Here is a 20,992-nt window from a genome sequence, read left to right as displayed (position 1 = left end):
ATTCATTGCTTTTTTTTTTTAAGAGAGGCAAGATAAGATTGGGTGGAAATATTTTGGTTTTGGTTCTTAAAAAAGGGATGGAGGGTGAGAGTAAAGAATATCCTGTGATTTCATCAATAGGGAGGTATTCCAGGGCTGAAAGCAATTTGCACTACAGTAGACCCAGCAAGGACCTGCCTTAGAGAGTTATTTGGAGCAAAAGGATGTTAAATGGATTGTGTGGGATTTGAACCTGGCTCTACCTGACTCTAGGTTAGTTTCCCCATCTATGACTAAATGTTGGTCTCCTTATTGCCATTGTCATTGAACACAATCTATGACAGCCTCTTTGGGGTTTCCTTCCATTTTTAATTCTGCACTCAGACTTTTTTCCCTCTATATTCCCTACCCCATTCCCCTTTCCATCAGGAGTAGTGGGACATCAGTTTGCATTTAGAACTAAGCAAAATTTGATTCAGTTTTTAATTTCACATGAACATTACCTTCCCTGGCCTCCCCAACTCAGAGGAGGTGCACTGACTATAAAACATCAAAGAAACTTCACCTTCCCACTCATGGCTACAATTTCTTGGAGCTTTAAAAATCCAAGTTGAAGCATTCATCAAGCCAAGTGGTTGCTCTGTCTAGTCTTTGATTGAAATTAAACTCAAGTGTGCTTGATCACTAAAAATCTGTTCTTTTGCCGAGAAATGAGCTAATGGAGAGGGATGGCATACAGTGTTTATGCGGTTTAATCTTTCTCCTTTGGTTCTGAATCCAGACCTTGCCATCTCCACAGAAGGTACATATTTAGCAGCTGTGAGGACCTGACCTTAGATTTGCTCTTTGCATTCCTATAATGATTTTTAAAATATTCTAATCTGTGTCTCTGGCGATCTGTGATCAATACGCCAATGGTTCTGGGATGACAAAGTGCCGCGATATTCCTCTGTAATTTAAAGATGATTAGCTGATGGAGGTTATGATCAATACCCTACAGAAAGATAAATTAATTGATATCATCCTTTCAGGATGATAAGGGGCCTATCGTAGGCGGGTTGTGACTAATGAAGCTGCTTCCTCTTCTATCCGGGCCATTTTTTACATGTTGTATTCTCACTAAATCATAGTTATGCCATCATTCATTTACATGGAAAACATAAGCTGCAGACAAACCCAGTTCCTTATTAAAATGATCTTCATTTGAAAAGAAATTGTCTGCAAACACTAGTGAACAATATCGCCTAAGTTATAATATATTGCTGGGGGAGGGGGCTCTTCATTTGCATAAGCCTTTTTAAGAAAACTCTGAATAAGACAGGGATGGAATATTATTAAACTTAATTGCTACAGGTCCCTAAAGACTACATCATATCCATTGAAGCCAAATTGTTGTTATTCTCTTAGAGTGACACCTCTTGGTGTCACAAGCGCTATGTAATTGCCAACTTCCTTACCAATTAAATTCAGCATACTCTGCCCAAGAGAACCTGCATCCCAACTGAGAACTCAGACCGGAGCAGGTTAGAGACATCTTGATTTAAGATAAAACTCCCTCTACTGAAGCAGTGATAGATTTGAAAAGGAAAAGTTCTTGGCAAGGATTTCACTTCTATTTCCCGCCTTGGACTATGCTCTGGAGGACTCACCCATAGGATACCACACTTTCCAAAGGTCTTTGCGCCTGCTTTATTAATTAGCTTCATCTGCCACATGCCACTAGGACACATTTTTATGCTTCTTTTTCTTTAATCCTACAGTTGCTCAGAAGATTGTTGCCACCAGGAAGAAGCAGCAGCTTTCCATAGGACCCTGCAAGTCACTGCCCAACTCCCCCAGCCATTCGTCGGTGTGCTCCGCCCAGGTGTCTGCGGTGCACATCAGCCAGGTGAGGAGGGCCTGGGGGGATCTCTGATGGGGTCCACAGGGTTTTCCTAGACATTGTTTGCTGCCACTTTCTCAAAGCTTGCCCCTCCACATTCTTCTGGGATCACAGTGGTAAATAGCAGCATGTTTGTAATGGATTTGACATCCCTTTCAGAACCTGCTGTAGCCGAGTTCTTTCTTTTTCTTGTTGTTGTGATTTTATTGGGAATATCCCTTTCCTGCTCTCCTTCCCCCTGCCGCTCATGTTAGGTTTCCCGCTGACCTGAGTCGAGTTGCTGGTCAGGAGCCAAGTTGTATGAATGCTCTCTGTCTCGTTTTCAATTAGCCGACCTCGGTCCTGGTTCTTGGCGGTTCTGCCATTGAACGGTCGGTCGTCGGCCAGCCTCCTAGCTTGATCTGAATTTTGTACTTAGATTATAGAATGCTCCTCTCCCTTCCTCCTAGAAGATGTAATCCCTTTTCCCCGATGAGTATAAAATCTACAGAATTCTTTACATAGGATCACCAAGGGCTGAGGATGGAAGGGCCTACTTGTGGAGCAAAATGGAAGGCTTGGCTTCCTTTAATTGAACTCTTGAGTCTGTTGAAAGTGCTTTGATTTCCTAGGCAGGGACTGCCCTTCTGCTCCTGTTTACATCAGCCCCCACATCATTCAGGACATGCCACAGCCAAAAATTCCACTACGGACTCAATCCTTCCATAAGACATGGGCTCAGAAACCTTCCCCTGCCTGGGTCCCACCTCTGAATCTCCTCCTGCCTGACTCATCACTCTAGGTGAAGCCTGACCAGGGCAGAACCAATAGGACAGGGCCAGTCCCTGCTTATGTAGGCCCATTCTCCAAGCCCTTCTAGGGAGAGTATTCCCCAGGTCAGAGTATTCTCTGAGATCCCAGGCTCACCTGCCTGCCCAGAGGAGGCAGCGGAGCAGGATATGAATGGAGGATGAGCAAGAAGATGGAACTTAAAAACCACCATCTTCTTAGGAAGATAGCCTATTTCCTTCTATTTTAATAGAGACTAGCTTCCATTTCTGTATCATTTGAAGGTTTGCAAAGTACTCTGCCTCCATTGTGATCTTGGAAGCTCACATGCCTGTGAGGAAGTTGTCAAAACTAAGCAATCTTACAGATTGAGTCAGCTGAGACCTGGAGGGTTTAGGCAACTTGTCCAGTCACTAGTTTGTAATTATCTGAGACAGTATCTGAACCCTAAGAAAAGGTCATGCCAGTGTCCCCCATCCTGACTCAGGAAATCAATGGCCGTTGGCCCCGTCACGCAGGGTGGGATAGAGGACTATGGGCCTTCAAGTTATTGACTGCCTAGTACTGTATTGACTGCAGGTACTGGGAAGATAGAAACCAAAAGGAAACAACTCCTGTCCTCCCAAGGCTTCTATTCTATTGGGAAGAACAATATGCATTTCATTTTCCCAGATACAAAATATGTGCCATGTCAGAAGGAAATAATTACAATTGAGATTTACTATTTTTATGCCTATGTGGGTGCCCCCCACCCCTTTGTCAGTTGGATAGAGTGGCTTGTGTTTTAAAAAGGGAGTGAAGGGCTTTAGAAGATTATTCTCATCTGACTAGAGACATTAGAGATCTTTGAGCAAACTGATACCACCCAAGTAAAGCGGCTTGTCTTGTAGCCAGACCAGGAGTGACCCATGAGGGATTCTGCCTGCTGCTTTCCCTCCCTTCAGCTAGGCATTCATTCCAACTTTGTTTCTTCCTGGCAAACACAGAGGTCAAATGGAGAGACTTTGGAGGGGCAGCCTTGACCTAGACCCAGGAAGCCTTTGGTGATGATCTAGAGCTGGGCCATGGGTTGAAGAATGGAATGGTAGTTAAGGCCTCCATGGTTGCAGTGGGTCTGGGGGAGGACAGCCAGGTCAGTCGCAGATGTGACTCTCCATCCTATGTCAGAACTCGTCATCTCCACAAAAGCTGGGCCAGCCCCAGAAGGCAGGGACTGTGTCTCCTGTTGGTCATTGTATCCGCAGAGCCTAGTGCATCCCAGACACTTAACAAATGATTGTTGAATGGCTGAATGAGTGGCCGCATGAAGACCTGAGCTTGCTTGGACTGAGAACCTCACTGATGGATGCGCCTGGTTTTAATCATTGCAGACGAGTAATGGAGGAGGGAGCTTGAGTGACTATTCGTCCTCCGTCCCGTCCACTCCAAGCACCAGCCAGAAAGAGCTACGAATTGATGTCCCTCCCACCGCCAACACTCCGACTCCCGTCCGCAAGCAGTCCAAGCGGCGATCCAACCTGTTCACAGTGAGTGTCAACCCCCCAGAGAGCCAGGGGAGGTGATTTGGCCGGCCTCGCAACCGAGTGCTGGGGCCGTTTGGTTCCATCCACTGGTTGGATCAGTCCAAAGAAAAGTAACAATCATGGAGTCAGGAGGCCCTTAGAAACCCCTCCCTTTGCTCATTAAAAAGGATGGAAGTCACATTCAATGAAATGACTTAAAATAGGGTTGGGCAGGTGGTCTACAGGCTCAGTTTCCTTATCTGTAAAATTGGAAGGCTGACCCAGATGACCCCCATGGTTCCTTAGCAGTCTCGAGTGGAGAACCTAGGATCGCTTCCTCTCAGAGTATAGCTTCAGCTGACAATACAGTGGGAAGCCAGCACCAAATGTTTGCCAAATAAAAAGAAGGTGCAGCTGAGACTAGGATCCTCAGGAGGAACTAGGAAGGCTGTCTTGGTGACAGGGTCTCCTTGAGTAGGCAGGTGTAGTACTTGGCTTTATCAATACAGCTCTTCCATAAATAAGGAAAGGGCTAAATCCCCAAATATTCTGGCATCATAATCCTCAGAGAATTGCCCCAGTGCTTGTCCGAGGGCATTGACAAACGGCACAATGGCATCCTGGAGGGCAAAAATGATTGCAGGCTCTCCTCAGAGCATTATAGTAAATTAGACCTCACTGGATGGCCAATGACGTGCTTGGATGTTGAGCAAAATGTGTGAGTGTGTATGTGTCTGTGTGGGTCTGAACCTACATATGAGCATGTGTGTTTATGTGTCTGTACGTGTGCATGAGTCTGTATAGAGATGGGTATGAGTGTGTGTGTCTGTATAAATATGAATGAGTGGGTCAGGATTAATGTGCAATGAGTGTGAGTAGAGGGGCAAGTGTGGGCATGTATCTGTGAGTAGACATGAGTGTATGGGCATGTGTACATGTAAGGATCTGTTTGAGCATGAGAGTGAGGGTATGAGTCTATGTGAGTGTGCATGGGTTTATGTGTATATGATTAGGGTGTGTATGAGTGTGATTGTCTGTAGAAGTGTATTTGTATGAGTATGTCTGTATATGTCTGGGAGTGTAGGTATGTGTGTGTGTGTGTGTGTGTGTGTAAGAATGTGGTAAGATGTGTATGAGCATGAGTGTGTGTGTCTGGAAATGTTAGTGTGTATGAGTATGTGTGAGTTTATGTGCATGTGTGTATGATTATGTAGGATGAGTGTGTCTGTAGAAGTGTATTTGTATGAATGAATGTGTCTATGTGACTATAGGTGTGTGTGAGTTTGTGTATATGTGTGTAAGAATGTGGTGAGATGTGTACGAGCCTGAGTGTGTCTGTATAAGTGCAAGTGTGTGTTTGAGTGTGTGTATGAGTGGGTGTGAATGTGGTGGGATGTGTTGAGCATGTGAACGTGTCTGTAGAAGTGTAAGCGTGTGTATGAGTGTGTGTGTGTGTGTAAATGTGTTGAGATGTGCATGAGTGAATGTGTGTAGTTGTAGGGATGTCAGTGTGTATGAGTATCTGTTTATATGAGTGTGTATGAGTATGAATGTGTGTAGGTGTATGCATGTAGCATGTCAATTTGAGTGTATGAAGGTGTATGGAGATAGATATAGAGATAATATGAGCGTGCGTGTGTGCGCTTGTGTATGTGTATCCCACCACTAGATGTCAGTGTCATCCAAGGAACTAGCTGGAGGCCAGTGAATGGTTTGGGGAGGACCACCTTTGGAGGCCAGTTCTCCCTTGTCCTGAGCCTACTCCTTAGGTCTGGTTTCTCCCTGTTCAGAATTCCCCTGGACTTGGTGCTTGGGAAGCAAACTGACAGGGGTGGTCCAAGTGACCTCTGTGGACTCTTGGAGCCAAGACCTCCTCTGAGGAGGCGTCGCTCCCACTGGCGCAGATTGCATCTCCTCCTTTGTATCTCTTGACTGTTTCCTCCAGTAATTTGGCTTCCAGGAGTCTGCTCTGTTGAGGGCCTCCCTCATTTCTGGCAAACATTGCAAGATGGTATAACTCGCACCCAGTCCTTCTTTTTCACTGAAATCACTCTTCTTTATTTAAGTGATTGTGACTTTAGATGACAAACAACATGAAGGAAATAACTCCCCCCTCCTCTGGAGACTGGGTGATTGAGATCTGCCAGCCCCAAGAAATCAAACAGAAATGTTCCCTTTAATAGGCCCCCTGGCTCCATGGAGCAAACAACGCAGCTGCCAAATCCCATGTAGTTCTCATGAAATGGAGTGGGCTGAGTCGCACTTTGCCTTTGTCCCCAATAGTAGCCCCAGTTCCTCCTTTGGGGAAGAGGTCTACCCAAAGGCCACTATGCTGTCAGCCCCAAGACAAACTGTTTATTTCAAAGAAATATGAATTTGATTCATTGATTCAATATCAATTGACTGCTAGGTTGAAACAGCAGGAAGGCCCGAGTGGCCCAGTCCTTCATCATCTAGAATTCTGGGCAGTGGGTGTAGAGAGAGTGCTGACCTGGCCTGCTGGAGGGAACTCACTCATCCTGGAGTTTGCACTCCATGACATCACTGACCCTGACCCCGATCCTTAGCTTTATTCCCATTTTTTAAAAAAAATTCACTTTATTTTTAATGCTGAATATAACAAATCCCAAAGAAAACAAGCCTGCCCCTCATCATTGTGAAACAGGATTGTCCATGAGAAATGATAGGCCATAGTGAATGATCATGATTGCCTTGCATCCAGGACTGTCTCCAGAGGTCCAGATTCATAGCTGGCCCCTGGATCCAGATGACTGCAGAGGAGAAAGTGAGGCATCAGACATCATCATTGCATTCATAAGAATATTCTCAATTTTAGCGTTTTTACTTTAGAGATTTCTCTAAGTAATTAGGCCTTTTTTCATGTCACCCACATCTGCACAGAAGAAAGCTTGTTGGTGATAGGCTAAACAACCATTTGGCGTGGATCCTGTCAAATCCGACCCCAGACACGCAGTAGCCAGGCGACCCTGGGCAAAGTCACTTCTCCTGACTCACTTTTCTAATCTGTAAAATGAATATTATGATAGCACCTTCCTCCCAGGAATATTCTACAAATTAAATGAGGTCTTTCTAAAGCACTTTGTAAACCTTAAAGAGCTCTACAAAAACATTTTGTGATTATTATGCTGGTATTGTTTATTATATTGTTAGTTGTATTACATAATGACTTAAACTGTAATTAGCTAAATCAAGTCAGTGCCTATGGCAGGAACTGGGGACTTGAAGGCCGCTGCCCTCAGGGAGTTTATATTCTATCAGGGAAAATGACGTGTCCTTCCATTATGGAGAAGGTGAGACTATTTGTTTACTTGGCTATTTTATTTTTATGAAGCTAAAATGATCACATAATACCTGCTCAGCCCAGTAAAAGAACCTTGGGTTTTTAGCCGGAGGACCTGGGTTCAAATTGCCACTTTTTCTTTTGGTTTTTGCAAGGCAGTGGAGTTAAGTGACTTGCCCAAGGTCACACAGCTAGGTCAACAGGTCCTCCTGACTCCAGGGCCAGTGCTCCATCCACTGTGCCACCTAACTGCCCCTTAAATCACCACTTTTGACCCAGGGACTTTGGCCTAGTCTTTAGTGGTAGAATCTGGAAGCTCCCTCACTTAATCAAGGAAATAACAGATCTAGTCTGTGAGCACCAAACTCTGGACTAAGTAGTGGGACACTGGAAAAAAAAAAAGGTGAAATGGTTCCTGCCCTCAAGAAGGCTCCATTTGAAGAGTCCTCATTCATTCAATATGCTGTGCTGCAAAGGGAGAGGGACTGCTCCCTTCCAGGGTGCCCACTTTGCCTTCACTCCCAGCATCTGGAGCGCTCTACTCATTTTTGACACCCTTCCTCTTGTATGTGCCCATGTGCCTGCCACGTTCAGTGTGTGGAAATGTGGGATCCATTGTCATTTGTTTGTCCTTGGGGACATCCATCATTGCTCCGTAAGCAGGGGGCACCCTGTCCTGCTGCATCCGCAGTTCTGCTTGTCTTTTGTCATTGTGTCATCAAGGTCATCAAATTGCTCATCATTCGAGAAGAGTCAGAATTTCTGAGTTGGAAGGACCTTTGGGGCCAGCTGGTCATCCAGTATGACCTTAACAAGAAGTCATGCTCTCACAACTCTGACAAGGGAGTCATTCAATTAGACAAATATTTGTTAAGCTCTCAGGAAGGACACAGTGACTCGGGAGTCAGACGTTCTGGGTTTAAATCTAGTCTCAAATCCAGAGGCCATATATCCCCTCACTTAATTTGTGACTGATGAAGGATCTCATTTGAGCATTTTGACTGAAGTGTCAAGAATGTCATTTATCCCTCATGGGACCTCTTCCACCTGCATGGTGCAGGCCAGTCCCTTAAGCCATCTAGGCCCCAGGCCTGTCTCTCTCAGAAGATAAACTGGAGTGTGGGTGGTGATCTGCTTTGGTGAAAAGAAGTCCTTGGTCTAGCTTGGCCTCCAAGGGATGGATCCCAGGTCTGGCCAAACAAAACCAAACTGAAGATAGCCTTTCCCAGGGACCTGCTGGGCCATTTGGCAGGCAGGGCACTGGGGGCCTGGGCTTGTTTTTGTCTCTTTTCTCTGTAGGTATGGAATCCTCTTTCTGTACCCAATGCCATCAGCCCCATGATCCAAAATAGACTCTCAGCGTAGTTCTTTACATATGACCTGGGTTACCACTGTTCTCCCTCCTCGGAGGTGGACGTTGCTGTTGACCCAGTGAGGGCAGAACAAATATAGTGTCCAAAGTATGTTGATCACTGAAGACAGTCGTCTTATCCAACATGGCTGGAGATAATTCAGTAAACTAATCACCATGTCAAAAAAGAGGCTGGCTATCGAGAATTGGGGGGAGGTCACAGCCCCTTAAAACCGCACTGAAGGGGCTTTGTTCTCTCTGCTTCAACCTTGCAGTCATCGTGAATGCAGGCTCTTTCAATAGGTATGTGGTATGTGCCCATGCCCACTGGGTATTGGAATATGAAGTGTTTAAATGGCACCATCCTGGCCCTCTAACAGAAACTTGCATTCTGTTGAGGACTGGGGGCTAGAATGTGTAGATAATAGAATGATTTAAGGGTCAGGGAACTTTTCACTTAAAGTATCCAAGACAGACTACATGGGTCAGAGAAGAATTTGGCGAAGAGAGCTTCCACACTGGAAGTCCCCCTCGGTCCCCTCCCTTTCCTTTTCAGTCTTTCTGTGTCTCTGTCTGTCTCCATCATGCCCATGGGTACATATCCTGAGGAACTCATTGGTCTGGGCCAAAAGCAAACCTAATCGTCCTTTCCTCTGCCTTGCCTCGGGTGGGGTGGTCTGGTGTGATTCTTTGTTTGACACATCCTCCCTGATGGTCCTGGGCACAAGCTGCAGCTGATCCTCGGGGCTCAGGGGCCTCTATCGGTCCCTTGTCACTGGTTCCAGTCCTGCTCTTGGCCCACACTTTGCCTACCCCTTGAACTTGCACTTCCCGAGCTTTCTTGCCTTCGTCTCACCGGACACCACCACTCTCTCTATTTCATATATCATCAAAGATTTGAAAAGCACATGAAAATGTTTCCCCATTTTCAATATTGCGTGAGTAATGTTCCCATTGAAAAGTAATGGAGTGAAGTTGTCACTTGTCAGGGACGTTATTAAGGAGGACGAGTCCCAGATCTTTCTCTCCTAATAAAATAAATCTGTCAGAAAATCATTTTGCTCACACGTTCTCCTGCCGTAAAAGCCTGGCCCGAGATGGGGGCCCTCCTGACGGTTGGCTTGGAGTCACCTCGTTGTGTGTTTCCTCAGTTCTGTAAAAGGAGAAGTGCAGCCCGTACACTCGATTCGGCCAAGGCGGTTCGCCAGCCTCCTAGCCCCCCCCCCCCCCCAGCTTCACCAGGATGCTACCTCTCCTCTTGGGATTTGTATTTATTTAATTCTGAATAGAGTCAGCAGCAACTTGACTTTGAGGTTGCCACTTTCTCACCTCCCCAAAGCAATAAAAAAATTCAATGAACTTGTGACTAATCAAGGGCGTGCTGTTCAGTTGCCCTGCCGAGCCGTTAATAGAATTTTAAAAGTCATTGCAGCATTCATTAAATATATGCATTGATACAGGAGGTTTTCCAAATCTGAAGTTCAAACCCCCCCCCTTTTTTTTTCTCCTTGTTACTATTAATGGAGGCTTGGAAAATGCCTTTTCCTGTTGGGTGTTACTTTCCTATATGGTCCATTGGTTTCCAGTAATTGAATTTTGAACTCTTTAAAAAAAATTAAAAGATGATTTTGTGGGGGGAGGTGGGGGAGAAAAATGGATGGTCTGTTTTGAAGCCCAGGTGTGTGGTTCGAACCTGGGCCTTGTCACCCAGATGGATCTTGTCCGCTCGGACAAGATGGGGCAGAGCCCCGACCGAGCATCTCTCCGACTGCTAACTCTCCTTTTCTCTGCAGTCTCGGAAAGGGAGCGACCCAGACAAAGAGAAAAAGAGCCTGGAGAGTCGAGCGGACAGCATCGGAAGTGGCCGCGCGATTCCAATTAAGCAGGTACGTGGCTCCCCCCTCCCTGTCCCAGCCACACCTCAAGCCTGACGCGGGCCGGAGGATGCTGGGCCTGCCAGCGGCGCCCGTTTGATGTGTTGTGTTGATGAATGTGGAAGTCACTCACTTGACATCAATTAGGAGAGGTTCCTGTGTGTATGAAAATGGGATCATTAGAATAAGAAGAGGGAAAATGGGACAACAGGCCCTAATGAAGTGCAGTCTGCCCGCTCGCATATGGAGGGCTCAGGGAGGCTGCGCGGCTTCAAAGGCTGCCTTTGTGGCCGGCCTTTGATTGGGCCTTGCGCTGCGCCTGGCTGGGCTGCCGGTCCACAGGGGTAAATCAGAGCGCGGTACAAGGGCCCCTTGTGATCCCGCCGTCGCCTCTGCGCAGACGGACATCTGAACGCCGTTTCAGGCCGGTCTGTAACAGCGAGGCAATTAGTTGTGATCATCTAAGCCCTGTGTCAGCTGTGGGGCTCTTGTTTGTAATTTGCTAATGAAGGAATTGTAACTTTGATTAGGCTTGGGTTCATTTAGACCTTATTATAGCAGCGCACATTTACAGCTGTAATGGGGGGCCTTAATTAAACTTCCTCATTACACAACAGGACTTGGAGTGGAGGGTTTATTTTGGCCTGAGTGGTTTGCCTGGCCCCGGGGTTCATTAGCCCCAAAACTGGAGGCTAAATGGCCCAGACGGATGCTTGGTGTTTGCTGAGGCTCAGTCAGGAGATGCTTTACCAGGAAGACACAAATAAACGGACCCTGATGTCGGCACGGAGCACTCGTGCAAAAGCCAGATAAAGCTGGGGATTGGGGGGGGCACCATTCATCCTGCTGTGAAAAGTGGTTCATGGACCTACTATTTTCAGTTCTAATAGACGAGAAAAGAGGGAGAGAGAGAAGGTGGAAAAAGGAAGGATAAAAGGAAGGAAGGGAAGGGAAAAAGAGAGGAACAGAGAAAAGGAAAGAAAATAACAAAAAGTTAGCAAGAGAGCAAGAAGGAAGCAAAAAAGAGAAAGAAGAAAAAGAATCAGCAAGGACAGAAGGGAAAGAGAATGAATGTATTTGTCTCTTAGTCATTTCTCCATCTTGGGCTTCTTTTCCATCACTCCCAGTATCCCCATTACCTAAAGTACTTCTTCCTAGCAGTGCCTTTTCATCCCTCTCTTAGCAGATTTTTTTGGCCCTCTTTGCTTGTGTTTGATCATTAATACGGTTTAGGAAACAACTTTTGACTTCCGTTACTTCTCTTGGGATGACCACGGTAACACTGGATGTCCACAGCGTGGTCCCTCGTGAGAGACCAGAGCCTCCAGCCTTGCAGCCAGGATTCCCACCAAGGGCAAACCTTGAACCTAGGAGACCAAAAGCATCCAGTCAGGGACAGAGCTCTGCCCTTCCTCCGGGTCACCTTGAGAGTTTGTATCCTAGGGGTCTGCAAAGAAAACTGGTACTTTATCAGGAGCCCCAGCAGCTCTCATGAGCTTCCAAACTCTGCCATTTCCATCATGAGCCCACCATACTAAAGGGAGCCCTTGCAAACAGGCTCTCTTCTGTGGCAGCTTTTCCGGAGAAAAGATGGTTTTCCCTCCAACTCACTCTTGGATGTCATTTATTGATTTTTCCCTTCTCACCTCTTGGTGTCTGTTTATAGCTAAACTCCCTTTTTCTATAGACCTTTAAAACCACATATATTTGTAAGTATCTTGGTTGGGGGGAAGAGAGAGAGAGAGAGAGAGAGAGAGAGAGAGAGAGAGAGAGAGAGAGAGAGAGAGAGAGAGAGAGAGAGAGAAAGAGAGATTGCATACATGATGTAGCTGCCAAACCACTTTTTGTTTTTGAACAAATTTTTTAATGTATTTAACTCCTTTCATTTTAGAAATTGATATGAAGAAATTTATTTCTTTTATTTAGCAAAATTGTATTGCCTCAATTCTTGTATTTAACTTAGTGGAAACCCTTATTAATATTGGCAATGCTTCGCGATTTGAACAGCGTAAGGCTGTGATTTAATTGAAACCGTAACACAATTTTGTACACAGTTAATTTGCAGAGGACACTTACTTTTCCCAGCTAGATTTCCAATATATGTGGGGATTGGAATAGACCGTCAGGCGTAAAATGAGTATTAGGCAGCCCCTGAAAGCCTTTTAGTCGTCAATTTGCAGAATGATCTCAGCCCAAGTCCACGGAGTGAGAGACCAAGAGATCTCTCTTCCCAGTGCCCCTGCAAAGGCAGAAGGTCTCATAAGAGGACATGTTAAGACTTGGACACAGGACAGTCTGGGGTCCGGTCTCATCTCTGTAGCTAAGTTGATGCGTTTCTCTGGACAAGTCACTGCCCTTCTCAAATCCCTAATTTCCTTTTCTCTAAAATGAAGGAAATCATATGTCTCTAGACTGTTGTGACAATCAAGTTGGTGAACAGGAAAAGCTTTGCAAACCTTAAAATTCCTTAAAAATGTCAGTGATCGTGATGATGGAGTTTTTTTTGCAAGGCAAGTGGGGTTCGGTGGCTTGCCCAAGGTCACACAGCTAGGTAATTATTAAGTGTCTGAGGCTGGATTTGAACCCAGGTACTCCTGACTCCAGGGTCAGTGCTCTATCCATTGTGCCACCTAGCCACCTCCCCGGTGATGATGATGATGGAATACAGCCCAGCCTAAGGCAGTAAACTATCCTTTTTTTAAAAAATATTTTTTTTTGCAAGGCTGTGGTTTAAGTGACTTGTCTAAGGTCACAAAGCTAGAAAAATGCCATTTTTATTAATTCTTTATATCTTTTGCATTTCCCAAGCCATCCTTCCTCTTTCCTCCTTCCAGAAGTCAGGCCTTATGAAGAAGAATAAAAAAGAGGAAAGCAACAATTCAAGAAAATTAAGTACCATTTTCTTTACAAAAAGGCTGATGTTACAGGTAGTGAGTGTTCTGTACCCCTAGACCCTACCATGGATTTCCATTGTGGTGTATTTGACTTCAGAGGTCAGCAGGTCAAACCCCATCTCTTCCTCCATTACTGTCTGTGTGGCCATGGTTCTCCTCCATTTCCCTTTCCTGCAAAATAAGGGGCTTACCAAAAAAACAGACGAACAAATAAAAAAAAGGGGTGGGGTGGCAACTTGGTCACTCAGTGAATAGAATACTGGCCCTGGAGTCAGGAGGACCTGAGTTCAAATCCAGTCTCAGACACTTGATGCTTACTGTGTGACCTTGAGCAAGTCATTTAACCCTAGAGCCTTGCAAAAACAAAAGAAATAAAATAAAATGAGGGTCTTGGATTTACTGGATCATCTGTAAGCTCCTTCTGAATCTGAATCCATGACTGATAAACCTATGAATGTGTGTCTGTACATTACCGGTGTAGGTAAGGAAGATTATGCAGGAAGAGTGCTTTGAATCCATGGGATCCATGGGAACTATTCTTAGTGTCTCCATCAACCCCGAAGTATTTATTAAGTGCCTACAAGGACTTGTATGCTGGCCACTGGGCATACAAGGAGCTCACATTCTGGTGGGAGAGGCTGAGGAGACATCCAAAAAAAAGAGCATCTATGGATTCCTTTGCCCTGTCATCTTACATTATTTTGAATCCACAGAAGCTAGCACTTCAAAGGCTAGAGACAGAGCAGGAAGGGCCCTCATTGGGTTCTAATCTCACTGGTGACCAGAGATGTTAAGAGACTTGCCCAAAGTCACACAGCATGGTCTGAACATCTCTTTTTTTTTTTCTGTTGTACTTTTTAAAAGGCAGGTCCTCAGATAACCTTAGATAAGAACAAGAAAAGTCTTCTCCCAAGCCATGGATCAAAACTTAATTTCCATTTCTGCTCTGGGCATTTGAATAACCAAATTATAGTAAAAAGAAAAAAGTGGTGATGATTTTTTTTTAATTTGCTTATGATTTTAAACTAGCTTTAAGAGGATTTTGAAAGCAAACATCGAAGTGTTGATGGTCCTTGTTTGAGTCATTCTGCCTAAATCCCATATTTTTACCTAAAGAGAGCAGAGCAGTAGCTAGACCTTGGGCTCTTCTGTGGACAGCTATGTTCCAAGTACTACTGGACTCTTACTGGTGATGAGCCCCTGGACCCTTTGATGTCCATGTCCACCCTCTTGGTTTTGCTCCCCTCCCAGTTCCCTGGTTTTTGGATCATCAAGGATCACTCTTGCTATGAGCAGTCTGTCATCCCCAGCTGGCCTCCAGGCCTTCTTTAACCGGGGTCATTGACAAGAACCCCCAACACAACCGCCATTGATCCACCAATTCCCCACTAGGCTGTGCAGAGCCCTTGGTCAGCATTGAGGGCCTTGGGGCAAAGATGAAGCCAGGAAGGATTTCTTGTCCCATGTCAGAAATGGAGGGGGGTCACCCTGGGTATCCAACCTCAGAAGCATCCCCCGTCCCCCAATCCTCACTGTTTCTAACTACAGAATTTTCTACCATTGCTGACTGCGGGGGAATGATGGAAGTTCTGCCTCTCACTAGTCACAGCCTGTTTGTTGGGAGAATCAACATTAGTGAGGGGGAGCAGAGAAAGCCTCCTCCCCTCCTGCCAAAAAATAAGCACCAGGTTGGATGAGAATCTTGTTCAATAGGTATTATAAAATTAGAATTGGAAGGAGGCTCCAAAGCTTGCAGATGCAGCCCTGGGCTAGGAAGTGACTCCCAGGTTCAAATCTAATTCATGTGCTTGTCATGGCATCACCTCCTTGATGTCATGGTCTTCCTCAAGAATGAAGGACCAACAATATTATCACATAGGGATTCAGCAAATTCATCTGATCGCAAAATCATAGATTTTAAATTAGACTTCAACATTGTCTAGTCCAAACAGTTTCCTTTTGTAGGTGAGGAAACTGAGATCTGGGGAAAATGGGGCTTGCCAAGCTGGGGTCCAATCCATGCTACAAATCCTCCCACTCGACCCCACCCCAAACATGACTCCTGGCCAGGTCCCTCAGGAGTGATACCATGGGCCAGCCAGATGAACCATCACCCTCCATCCTGCTTGTCTTAGGATTGGCTTATGGAAAGCATGTTGGCCATTTTTCTTTTTCTATTTTTTTAAACCAATCTAGAGATTTCTACTCTAGCATTTGAGGGTCCCTCTTTCCAGTGGACTTTCTTGATGGTTGACTTATATATGATGGTCAGGGAGTGAAGTGAGAGAGTGAAGGGGTGAAGGCAGATGAAGCAGCCAGCCCCACTCCCCTTCCCTAATCGGACCTTTCCAAATAAAAATGTGAAAAAAAGGCCCCCAACAAGAAAAACCAAGCCAGAGGTTCAGCTCAGCAGTGAGTGGGCTTGTCATGTATTAATTTTTCATTGCTGTGGAGAATTGTACATACATAATCACTTGATTGCAGTGGGAGTTGGCGCGCTCCTATGGTGTCATTTGCATAAATCTTGTTAAGTCAATGGCAGTTAATGAAGTACAAATGAGCCTGGAGAAGGTGACATGCAAATTGTGGGTGGCAGATGGGAGGTCTGTTTGGGGGATGGCAGCTGGGTCCTCTCCTTTCTTTCTTTTTCGGGGGGATTTGTGTGTGTGTGTGTGTGTGTGTGTGTGTGTGTGTGTTCATGTGTTTGCATGTTTTCATCTCACGATGTCAGTGGAGCGACACATCTTCAGGCCCTGGACTCATTGTCCCCTTGGGTTCCTGGGGGAGCTTTCAGTCCATCCATCTGTCCATCCATCCCTTCTCAGGGATTTTTCAATACTTTTCACAGTGATGTGTTACTCTGGCTTTCCTTTCAGTCCATTCTCATTTGAAGCATTTGCCACCACAAGAGCCTAGCACTCTTCCTTTTCTCCCTCCAGGTGGAGATGAGGCCTAGTAACTTCTGGAGGGCTTTCTGCCTGTCCATCTAAAGAGATGCTCACATAAATACCTTGTCTTGGCAGGTCTTCCTGCTTTAGGACTACCATGCATTGATGGTGGCAAGGTTCAGAGCTCCCTAAACAATTGCAGGAGCACAGTGGGGATTTCCTTCCCCCCCCCCAAAGCAAATATTTAATTCAGATTCTGGTTTAAATTTTTGGCAAATTTAATGTTTTTGAATGAATCCAGGTCTTCAGTTTCATGTAGGAATTCTCAGGATTCTTTCAGGAGATAGGAGTGCTCATTTCCATGGGACCTGAAGAACACTTTACTAATGTTTTCTCATTTGGTTCTCACAACCACCCAACAAATAGGGTAATCCTATTGTCATCCTCAATTTACAGATAAGAAACTAACTATCCCTAAGTAAAATTATATGTCCTGCCCAAGATCATGCAGTGATGTACTATCTGAAGCAGCATTTGAACTCAGGTCTTCTGACCACACATTCAGTGCTCTATACCTGCATAATTGGTTTTTCCCCCAATAGAGTATGGGGCAGCAAATCTTTAAGAATATCAGTCATACCTTGTAGCCTCTTTCTAAAATGTCTTTTTTTTTTTAATTTTTGAGATCAATAGTGCCCTCATCTTGATGGGGTGGTGTGGTGGCTGGGGTGGCATCAGGGCTGGACTGGATATCTCTCCATTACTTGCAATCAAGAGAATTCCAGATCACCCCTCCCTGCTTCTTCAGGCAGCTAGAATGATGGAGCTTTGACCTTTGTCATTTCTGTCAGAGTGAGCACTAAGGAGTTAATTCTGCCAGTCGTCTCGTGATTTCACCATTGCGATCCTAGGGACTGTCAACCGATGGTCTCAAAGACCCGAATTTCTCTTCCTTCCCCTCCTTTAAATTCCTAATTTGGACCTTGAACCTCAATGTCACATCCACCCTCTCCCAAGAAGCAAGGGCTCAAAGAACACATCTCCTCCACCGATGACAGAGCCTGGAGTATTCTGCCACTATCTGAGGCCACAGAGAAAAAGCTTTCTCAAGCTGCCGGGCGAGGAGCGTGCGCGAACGAGCGGACTGTTCACCTCATCCTCAGCCATTGGGCCTGTGAACTGTTTTGAAGTGGTCCGAGGTTTTGATTCCCAGTTGAGTCAAAAGAGGCAATTGTCAATTAAGTGAAAGGAACCCACTGGAGTTAATCCCCTCAACCAACCTGCTGTAGGCCATTGACCTGTGTTGGCTGGTACCTGGGATCAGCGTTGGGGGGTATATTGTACGATACTAGCTGAATAAAGATGACCTAATAGAGCTGACTTTAAAATCTCCTGAAAGTTCGACACTGTTCACAGCAAGTTGGGCCACTGATCAGTCGCCGTGCGCTGCTCTCGTGGAGGAAGCCAAGTTCAAGACCAAGCCCGCGCTTCATTGGGGTTTTGAGTGAGACTAAAGGAAGGCACCTTGGCCCACCTCCTAAGGCCATGAGGAGGGTTAATTACTGGAGGTCTTTGGAGTGTGCTCTCTTTGCCGCTTCAAGGAACCCTTGGCAAGGCTCGTGTTTATCAGGCCAATGTTGGCAGCCATGGTGAGCCCAATACGTAGAAGAAGACACCCTTCACTCGTGGCAAGTAAGTCAGGCCAAAGGGAAGCCATTGTGTGTGCCCAAGCCTTGGGAAGGTAATCCTCCTCAGAAAAGGTTTGATGTGCTCTGGTTCACCAGAAGGTCAGGGCTTCCTGGACCTAGATCTGGAGGGTCCTATGAGGCCATCGTGCCCATTTGGTGTCTGGTCTGAGCTTACACACCCACTTGGTGTCAGGGTCAGTAGATGGACCAGTTATCAGTCTTAATTCTGTGAGTCCATTGACTGTGTCATAACGTCAGTCACAGGAGACCTCATTAGCTTTAGGGAAGCAATCTCTGAGTTTTCTGGGGTTTTATTGAGGCTGTTTTTTTTTTTTTTCTGACCAGTGTTCTCTCTGGATATGCAAATCAAAGGATCCCAAATCTAAAACTGGAAGATCCCTTAGAGGGCAGCTAGTCTAAGTCTTTTTCTTTCCTAATGGGGAAACTGAGCCCTAGAGAGATGAGTGATTGAACCAAGGACACGTGGGCAGCAAGCCATGGAACTGGGATTTGAGCTCATGTCTCATGTCTTCCAATTTAGCATCAAATCTATCAATTATAGAGAGGGAACCTGGGACACAGCACCTTTCTTCTGTTTAAAAAAAAATTCAACTTTAAGAATCCTAAACTTTGAAGATAGCTTTTAAATATGAATTCCCAGAAGGGTGATAGAAGCCTGTGGCCTCCACAACATTTAGTAAGGAAACTCTGAAGCTGTTTCATGTGCCCCTGTTTCAAGAGCAAGGGTTCAATCCAACCCCATGTGCCTGAGGGGGAGTGGTTTCAGGGAAATCACAGAATCTCGGCAGCCCAAAGGGGACATCTTCTAACAATGAGAGTCTTCTTCTAAAAAGGCCAGGAAAGAATGGACAGCCTGAGAATTTCCTATGATCCATGAAGCTTTCTTTAAGAACACCAGGATTGGCCTTTTCTCTTATTCTCACCCAAGATTAAGTCTTGGTTCTTACTCACTCCACCAAGTGGTTTGATTAATGGGATGCCTCTCCCCACCCACCTGCCCAGAGGAGGTAAGGTCTTTAAGAGCAGGGGGGACTCCATTTGGAGCATCTAATCCACTGCAGGACTGATGACTGGCTCAGATTAAGCTCAGACCCATCCCATTTGGCTTGATGAACCATTATCTATCTCCGTCTTCTCAGAATTGTCAAGTTCTTCTGTTTTGCTCATGTCCAAAGCACCTGGCAGGTAACAGTGAAGAGATGCTTGTGGATGAAGTGCTGATTGACTCTGATGAAGTTACCCTGCCTCTGGCCTCTGCTGTGCCCTCCTCACAGCTTGCCCTTCATAAAGTTCCATTAGAGAAATATTTATTGAGTGTTGGCTGTATATCACATAATAGATGCTGTGCTGAGAGAGCCAGTCCTCTACTTCATGTCATCGCTCTGTGCCTTGGTTTCCTCACCTGTAAAATGAGCATGTAGGGCTAGATGACATCTGGAGCTCCTTCCAATCCTAACTCCATGATTCTTCTCGCTGGCCTTAGTTTGTTCATCTGGAAAATGAGGGGTCTTGACTCCAAGTTCCCTTTAGCTGACAGTTCTAGACTAGTCCATTGTCACTGTTTAGGGGTATTTAGAGAGAAAAACAAAAGCAGCAAACCCAGCCAATGAGACTTTGGTCAATGGCATTAATCTGGCTCATTTTGGTACACTCAAGGAATACCCAGAGGAAGCTCATGGATGCCAGAGACACCTCCAGATCATTTTCACCTTAGGGACACAGAGACAAAGGGATCTTGGGAAGGCCAGAATCTCTCTGTGACTTGATGATTCAGCCAACCAGTCCTTGGGCAAGATGGTGTGTGGACCGTGGTAGGAAGAGGATCCAGGTGCTAGAAGGAAGCTCCCTATGGACTATGCATACACCCTTCTGTGCCTCTCAGGAAGAAGTCATTTCTGAGAATCTTGGCTGGGTAATAATTGAGTGCTGTTATGACCTGTTATGGCCTAGCACTAGCCACCTCCTCCAGAAAGCCTTCTCAGATTGCCCCCAACTCAATGGAATCTGTTTCTCCTCAAATTCCTCTTTGTCCTTTGCATTGTTCCTTCCATTCTTGATATTTTCAAATCCTCATGTCTGGCAAATATGTCCCAATAATTCAGAAGCCCTAATTTGCCTTCTAAAGAAACCCTTCAATCCCATCACCATTAAGTCATCCTCTCAAAAGATCTGCAAAGAAGGGTAATGCAACCAGGCCATTGTCATTAGAAGACTTCCCCTGGGGATGGCTAGGTGGTGCAGTGGATAGAGCACTGGCCCTGGAGTCAGGAGTACCTGAGTACTCCGGCCTCAGACACTTAATAATGACTTAGCTGTGTGGCCTTGGGCAAGTCACTTAACCCCATTGATTTGCAAAAAAGAAACTTAAAAAAACCTTACTCTTGAAGCTTCTACCCATTGCTCTGGTTCTGCCTTCAAGGATCAAGTAGATTAGGCTACATCATTCTTCCTTGTCCTTCTCCAGGCCTCCTCTTTTTCATTTATAAAATACCCATCATGCTTTGCATGATTCCTGAGGTCTCTTCTGATCCTAAATTCTATATTCCTTGTCTTGTCTGTCCAAATATGTCATTGAAACAAAGCCCAGTAAGTATAATCACAAAGCAGAGAAAGCTTTGCCTCCCAATACTTGGTTCAGTTCAATCAACATTGTTTTGTCTTTCTCTAAAGGACTTTTTACTGACCTATCCCATTATTCTAGTTGCCTTCCCTTTGCTCAGAACAGAGCTAGCTTCCTGCCCTCGGCACTCCTCCCCTGCTGCAGACTGTCCCTTTAGAATAGCATCTCCCAAAGGACAAGCACAGTCTCTCTTTTGTATTTGTACTCCCAGCATCTCGCCAGTG

The 20,992-nt window shown here is 45.5% G+C and overlaps 1 protein-coding gene across 9 annotated transcripts in view; it reads left to right on the top strand.

Moving 5' to 3' along the window:
- The window catches only part of AGAP1 (ArfGAP with GTPase domain, ankyrin repeat and PH domain 1), a 647,020-nt gene that overhangs the window by 352,737 nt on the left and 273,291 nt on the right, over window positions 1-20,992 (top strand). For 8 of the 9 annotated variants that reach the window (XM_074189811.1, XM_074189806.1, XM_074189814.1 and 5 more), the window contains 3 exons: window positions 1,740-1,867; window positions 4,000-4,155; window positions 10,577-10,669. In XM_074189811.1, coding sequence (XP_074045912.1) covers window positions 1,740-1,867; window positions 4,000-4,155; window positions 10,577-10,669 — 377 coding nt within the window. The remainder of the gene's footprint in view (window positions 1-1,739; window positions 1,868-3,999; window positions 4,156-10,576; window positions 10,670-20,992) is intronic. The other variant, XM_074189810.1, reaches the window with a different exon arrangement.

The sequence above is a fragment of the Macrotis lagotis genome, chromosome 5, assembly GCF_037893015.1.
Source record: "Macrotis lagotis isolate mMagLag1 chromosome 5, bilby.v1.9.chrom.fasta, whole genome shotgun sequence".
Classification (NCBI taxonomy): domain Eukaryota; kingdom Metazoa; phylum Chordata; class Mammalia; order Peramelemorphia; family Peramelidae; genus Macrotis; species Macrotis lagotis.
The sequence above is the reverse complement of the archived record's forward strand: the minus strand, read 5'-3'. Positions and strand labels throughout refer to the sequence as shown.